Source organism: Carassius gibelio, chromosome B15 (genome assembly GCF_023724105.1).
Source record: "Carassius gibelio isolate Cgi1373 ecotype wild population from Czech Republic chromosome B15, carGib1.2-hapl.c, whole genome shotgun sequence".
Taxonomy (NCBI): Eukaryota; Metazoa; Chordata; class Actinopteri; order Cypriniformes; family Cyprinidae; genus Carassius; species Carassius gibelio.
The window spans coordinates 14,028,497-14,035,384 of NC_068410.1; the positions used below are offsets into that span (position 1 = coordinate 14,028,497).

The 6,888-nt window shown below is 34.2% G+C and overlaps 1 protein-coding gene across 1 annotated transcript; it reads left to right on the forward strand.

Annotated features, from left to right (window-relative positions):
- The first annotated feature begins 937 nt into the window (after positions 1–937).
- laynb (layilin b) lies at positions 938–5,570 on the forward strand. Its single transcript, XM_052575429.1, has 7 exons — positions 938–1,191; positions 1,726–2,014; positions 2,898–3,055; positions 3,197–3,244; positions 3,943–4,029; positions 4,235–4,337; positions 4,447–5,570. The coding sequence occupies exons 1-7, from the start codon at positions 1,116–1,118 to the stop codon at positions 4,751–4,753; spliced, it is 1,068 nt and encodes a 355-aa protein (XP_052431389.1). The 5' UTR covers positions 938–1,115; the 3' UTR covers positions 4,754–5,570.
- Positions 5,571–6,888: the final 1,318 nt, after the last annotated feature.

The following is a 6,888-nucleotide window of genomic DNA, read 5'->3' on the forward strand; positions in this document are numbered from 1 at the left end:
ATTTCACCCCAAAATAAAAATTCGCTGAAAATGTACTCGCCCTCTGGTTTTCTTCATCTGAACAGATTGGAGAAATTTAGCATCACACCTCTGCAGTGAATGTGTGCCATCAGACTGAGAGTCCAAACAAAAACATTACGATAATTCACAAGTAACTCAACCAACTATAGTCCATGAATTAATAACGTGTGAAGTGAAAAGCTGCTTGTTTGTAATAAACATCCATCATTAAGCCTTTTTATGTAAAACTTTTGCTTCCAGCTAATATATATATATATATATATATATATATATATATATATATATATATATATATATATATATATATATATATATATATATATATATATATATATATAAGATAAACTATATTTGAAAGTTTCTTTTTAAAAGTTATTTATTATTATTATTATTATTCAAACATGCATCTTTTCACTTCACAACAAGGCATGAATTGATATACTGGAGTCCTGTGGATTACTTGTGGATTATTGGGATGTTTTTATCACCTGTTTGGACTCTCATTCTGACGGCACCCATTCACTGCAGAGGATCCATTGGTGAGCAAGTGATGTAATGCTACATTTCTCCAAACCCATTCCAATAAACAAACCCAAATAATTTTGGATGGCCTGAGGGTTAGTAAACTGTTAGCAAATTTCTTTTTCTGGGTTTACTATTCCTTTAGATGAAAATCGCACACTGGTTTCCAAAGTTATATGTAAAAAAAAAAATAATAATAATAATAAGTAAACACACATAAATGCATTTATATAATCTTTTATAAAATTTTTATGTATACTAATTTACTAATTTGCCTACTTAAATTAGTAAATGTAATAACTAATTTAGATTTATTTAACATAGCAAACAAGTACAAAAAAAAATGCATTGCTGGAAAAGTACTAAGGAAAACTTTTAGAATTCACACGTAATGAGTGGGAGCCACCACACTTTCTGCTTTAGCAGGCGCTTTCACTCGGAGACTCGAGGAGCCTTTCTTGAGCCAGAGCGAAAACTTGCCTGCGTTTGTTCCTTCTGACAGCGGGACGTTTTGCTAGGATCTAGAAACAGTCGTACCGTTGCAATCGCACACCCAGTGAAACTATGTAGAGATGGAGTTCGTGAAACTGATCGCAGCTGTTTTGGCAGTTTGTTTCCATCCCTGCTGCACATCAAGCGCGTTCGGTGGTGAGTTTGTGCTTATAATATGTAAAATGTCGGTTCATACACGGTGATATTCAAATTATCTTACTCCGTTAGATTGTGTATGCTTCTTAAATGCACAATATTTAACAGTAATAGTCAAATAATACGATAGCTTCGGGTAAGAGACTGTGCAGTCTTTTAAAATAAAGATTTCTGAAGCCTTTGTGTTGCAGAACCATAAACGAATATACGCGTCTGGTGATGCAACAAACCTTTAACCACAGAGTTCTCTTTATGTACCGCGCTGTGTTTATGTACAGTTTTCGGTTTTTATTTTTAGGTCACAGCTGTTTTTTTTTTTTAGTCAGGGAGGATATGGCTGCTGGCTGTCGCACACATGACTTAGCTTGAGAGGATTTTCCGCCTGATAGTTTGTGAAAGTTTTGCTGGTTTCTTCCTCTGTTTGCTCGTATATGTCCCTGTGCCAACTTTCCTATAACGGTTCTTACTATATTTCCATAATAGTACTCTAGGCTCAACACTAACTTCAGTGCTTTTTGGTGATGTGGTTTCCAGATCACAGGATATGCCGGAGAGGGACAGAGAAGCCCTGCTATAAGATCACAAGCTTCCAGGACATCGGGCTCAGAGCAAGCTTTGAGGCAGCCAGACAGAAATGCAGGGAGGAAGATGGAGAGCTGCTCAGCATTGAGACTGAGAATGAGCAGCGTCTGGTGGAGAGATTTGTTCAGGAGTTCAGGGCTTCTGATGGAGACTTCTGGATTGGGCTACGAAGAAGCCCTCAATATAATGCTGATTGTTCATCACAATATTACTGGTTGGATTACAGTCAGGCAAAGTTCAGGTATGATATTCGCAATAATAACATCCTGAAATATTCTGACAACAGATTGAATGAAAATTAATTTTTTTCCATTATTTCCTCATCCTCGTGATTCATTTTCTTTACAAAACAGATACAAAAACTTCATAAAAGTGGTCTGCATACCAGTGTTGTTGCTATTGTTAATTGATAAAACTCCATACTACCAAAATAGTTTTTGGTAATTGTAATAAAACTGATATAAAATACAATATAATAAAAAATAGGCTATATATATATATATATATATATATATATATATATATATATATATATATATATATATATATATATATATATATATATATATATATATATAAGAAATATCACATTGGCAAGTAACTGAAAAACACAAAAATTGCTCAAACTTAAAATGAAAGCTGTAAATGTAAAAATAAAAGCTATTTGAAAAAATAAATACTGTAATAGTATATGAATATAATTCTTTATTTTATTAATGAAGAATAATAAAAATAACATAAACTACTCATTATGGTGAGTGAATGATGACAGAATTTTTGGTCATCTGTTCTTTCACTGAAAGCAAAATACTAAAATTTGAATGTGTATAGAATAGAACTATTTAAATGACAAAAGCACAACATAATTACCAAAACTTAAACTAAAATGAAAATCAAAGCTGACAATGTAAAAATAAAAGCTAATTGGAAATAAATAAATAAAAACTACTGTAAATACTAGAATAGTAAATAAATAGTATTCTTTTTTTAATTAATGTATTCTATATTCTAAGACTTCTGAATCATGAAGGTAAGTAAATAATGACAGAATTTTATTTTTTGGTGAACTATCACTTAGTAGTAAATGTGGTACAGAATTTTCAGTGAGTCTGTTGTGCTTCCAGGAACTGGCTGGTGACAGAGCCCTCGTGTGGCCTTGATCAGTGTGTGGCGTTATTCTACAGGCCCTCATCTTCTGCTGGCCAGAAGGAGCACAACCTGTTCAAGTGGACAGACTACAACTGCAATTCCAAGAATAATTTCATCTGCAAGTACTCGGACGGTAGGCATTTGCTTATGTAAATCTGAGCTGTCACATTTAGATATTTGATAGGCAACAAATCTGAGACAAGCATCTTTAGTGTAAACATATTATATAAGAGGACTTCAAATGTAAACTGTGCCGCCTCCTGTATGTGTTTAGAGAAGCATCCTGTCCCCACTCCAGCAGGAAATATCACTACACTCACAGGTACAAATCCTTCAACTTTATCTGCTGCGTTTGCTACTTTTTTCTTTTCTTTTTTATAGTACCTACCTGCCATTTTTATAGTATCTTTAATTACAGATTAAACAAAATTATAGCCCACATAAATTCAAGATTAAAAGGATAGTTCCCCAAAAAGTGTAAATGATCTTAGAATTAACCAGTGTTATTATCATTAACTAAAACTATTTAAAATGCTTTTTAGTAATTGATAGTAAAAGTTAAAATAGAATAAATATAAGATGAAAAACTTAAAGAACAATTAGAAATGCAGCCTCTGTAAAATCAGATAAATAAATTTAAGTACTTAAACTGACTAAAAATAAAACTGATATACTGTAAAACTAAAGCTAAATAGAGATGTTAAAATGAAAATCAGTAGACATGTAATTATATGGAAAAACAATATACTTCTGCTAAAATTCTTTGATGCTCTGAGGAGGAAATAAAAGTAAATAGGTTTAAAAGGGCAAGAGGATGTGTAAATAAGGACAGAATTTTAATTTTGGGGTGATTTATTAGTTTAGAAACACAAATAATAATGCTCATTATGTCCTCTAGTGGTGGAAGTGGAATTATACTGTTGCTCACAGCAGTCAAGCTCAAAAACCCATACTAGGTCCATCATCAAGGCCAAACACCATAAATGATTATTCATCATTCACAGCGATTCTTGTTTTTAGGTACTGATGAGCTGACTCTGGTTCCAAAGCAGCTGCCTATTACAGTGGACAATGACAGGATAAAAACTGAACTCTCTGAGTCATCAGGTATTTAATTTTTTTTTTTTTTTTGTGAAAATAATGGTCAATTGAATATTGGTTGAATCTATCCATCTATTTGTATATGTGTGATTATCTTCTGTATATATATATATATATATATATATATATATTTATATATATATATATATATTTTTTTTTTTTTTTTTTTTTTTTTTAGTAATTATGGACTTTGTGTTAATTTCTATTTCAGATGACACTAATATTTACTACATCCTCCTCGCCACTCTGCCTGTAATGCTGCTGTTGATATTGGTGGTGTCAGGGGTTTTCTGTTTCAGAGTCATGTCGAGGAGGTGTGTAAAGCACTGCAAACATTTTTATCATTCCTTAATTTGTTATTCTCTGTGAACTATTTGGTCTGTCAGCCTGCCGTACAATATTCTCTTGACTTTGTCTTTGCAGGAGGAAAGAACAGAATGAAATCTATGCTGTGCCAGGACAGTGGGTGCGTCCAGTAGCTCTGAAAAGTCCGAATGATTATAAACACACCAATAAATCCAACCACTCTGGAGATCATCTGGAGTACATGAGCTCTGAAATTAACAGAACATTTAGTGTGACGTCCACAATCAGTAAGTTTGAGGACTACGAGAACGTCCCGAGCCGCCCCACGCAGTGCGGTTTTGTCACAAATGACATCTACGAGACGTGCCGGAGCTCCTCGGTGGTAGAGGCCGGATGGGTGGACAATGACATCTATGGATACTAAAAGACTATACAGTGTGTATACTGAGTGGTAAAGTCTAGCCCACTAGTGTGACCAGCTCTTCCACTATGTCTGCTCTTTGATGTGCACTATGTGACCCGGTGGGGGGGGCAAGTGGGGGTCTAATGCATGGGGTGTACAGATTCCCATAACTGACTATACAAAGAAGCATAAAGGTGTCATCGGCTTGTGAGAGCTTCCGCTGTGGAAGCTGGCATCCTGGCACGGGACCTTCAATTTGGACATTCACAAAACAGTGCGCTGACCTCTCAGTCCATCTCAACAACATCCTTCTGTGTCTCTGAGAGTGGCCTCTCTAAAGGATACCTACTGGTTTTTAATGACTGGGTAGTTGCTTTGTAAGCTCTTTTGTGTATAAACTGAATTAAAGGATTTATACGTATAAAACATTGTAACATATTGAATGTATTTTGCTTTGGGGTATCAAATTATGAGCAGAAAGATAAATATTTTTGTTGTATTTAGATTGTAAATGATATTTTGTCTATCCTTATAATAATAATAATAATATCCTTTTATCATTCTTAAGCACAGAATAGCTTTTAATTAATGTATTTTTGTTTAATCAGCATTGTCCGCACACTCCTGGACAACCTGGAAATGTCTTGGAAATTTATAATAAGGCCTGGAACAGTGAATACACATTTTACTAGTAATGGTTATATATTAACCAATTGGTAAGAACTTGACTGCAAAAGTCTTGGGAGTGGCCTGACCTTGACACAATGTAACTCTAACACATGCTTTTATTTAATTGTACTTGATAATACTGATTTGAATAAACGTTTTCGAAATCTCATTCAGTGGGTTTTGTCATGCTGAGAATAGATCTCTACCTTTTCCATATCGTCAAATGACACTGCTGCATGCTTGTACCTTCACATCGGGTTCAGTTGACTCATTTTCCAATCCATTCTGTTATTTCACATTTTGTACCCTTTTAGTGACTGCGTCAGTGTCAATTTATTACAAATATTTTGAGCTAAACGTGATTCTTTGGAAATGCATCATTATTCGGCTGAGTTCCCTGACGTCATCACAGCTGTTTTATTAGGCCTGAGTTACTGCAGTGCAGCACGTGACCGTCAGGTGTCGCCATATGATAGGCCACCTTAAACTGAAATACGTGCAGCTTTGAGGACATATTTGTTGCACTTATGTCATGGAGGTGTTTAAATTTCATTTTCCAGTACAAATCATGCACCGTCTGTAATGCGTTTCTACGCTTACATACTCTTGATATGAATGACTTGTTGTTGAACTGTTGTATAAACTGTTGAGAACTGCACAATACACTCTCCCTCAGTTGATTCTTCAAAGGCACACATTTAATGTTTGTACCAAAACTCTGCTTTATATGATTATGATTATGTAACTGAACAAATAAGTGCCACACCCGCTTTGATGTCTATATGGTTGCAAACACTGGTCTTAGTGGCCTAGATGTCATTATTGATGTGATTATTTAAAGCTGGGGTTTTTATAGGCTACTGGGGCAGGGACCTCCAGGCAGCCGCAAGGGGGTTTGTGGAAGTGTTTAGAGAAAAAATAATACATTACATTTTAAATAAAGAAAAATACAGTGAAACGAACATTCATTGAGACACCTTGAACAGTTCTCAACTTATCACAGTTTATTTGCTATAGTTTAGAAAACTGTAATAAAATATGACAAGAATTCAGTTAAACTGTGCCAGAACTGTGTTCATCTTGATAATGCCATCCTTCTGTTAGACTGTCTCACAAATGGCTCTCAGCTTTTAAATTTATGTACACTATCAGATAATACCGACTTAAGTCAACTTATTACCAAGTAATGCTTAGTAATTTTGTTCAGTCTGTGGTGTAAAAAGGCAGCATTAGCAATAAACGTTAAAAAAAAAAAAAAAAAAAAAAAAAAAAAGGTCAAAGTCAAAGTGTCTAAATGATTTTACTGGTATTCCACTATGATGAATTTTTGGATATATTATGTCACAGTTCACTGTTCTCACTTACATAAACTATAGTGTCCTGCTCCCACTAGTAAAACATATCAAAAATGATATCTAGTGTCTGAATATTTTTTGTTGCGACTGTATATGACTATACTATACTATATATAGTACTGTATCTAACAG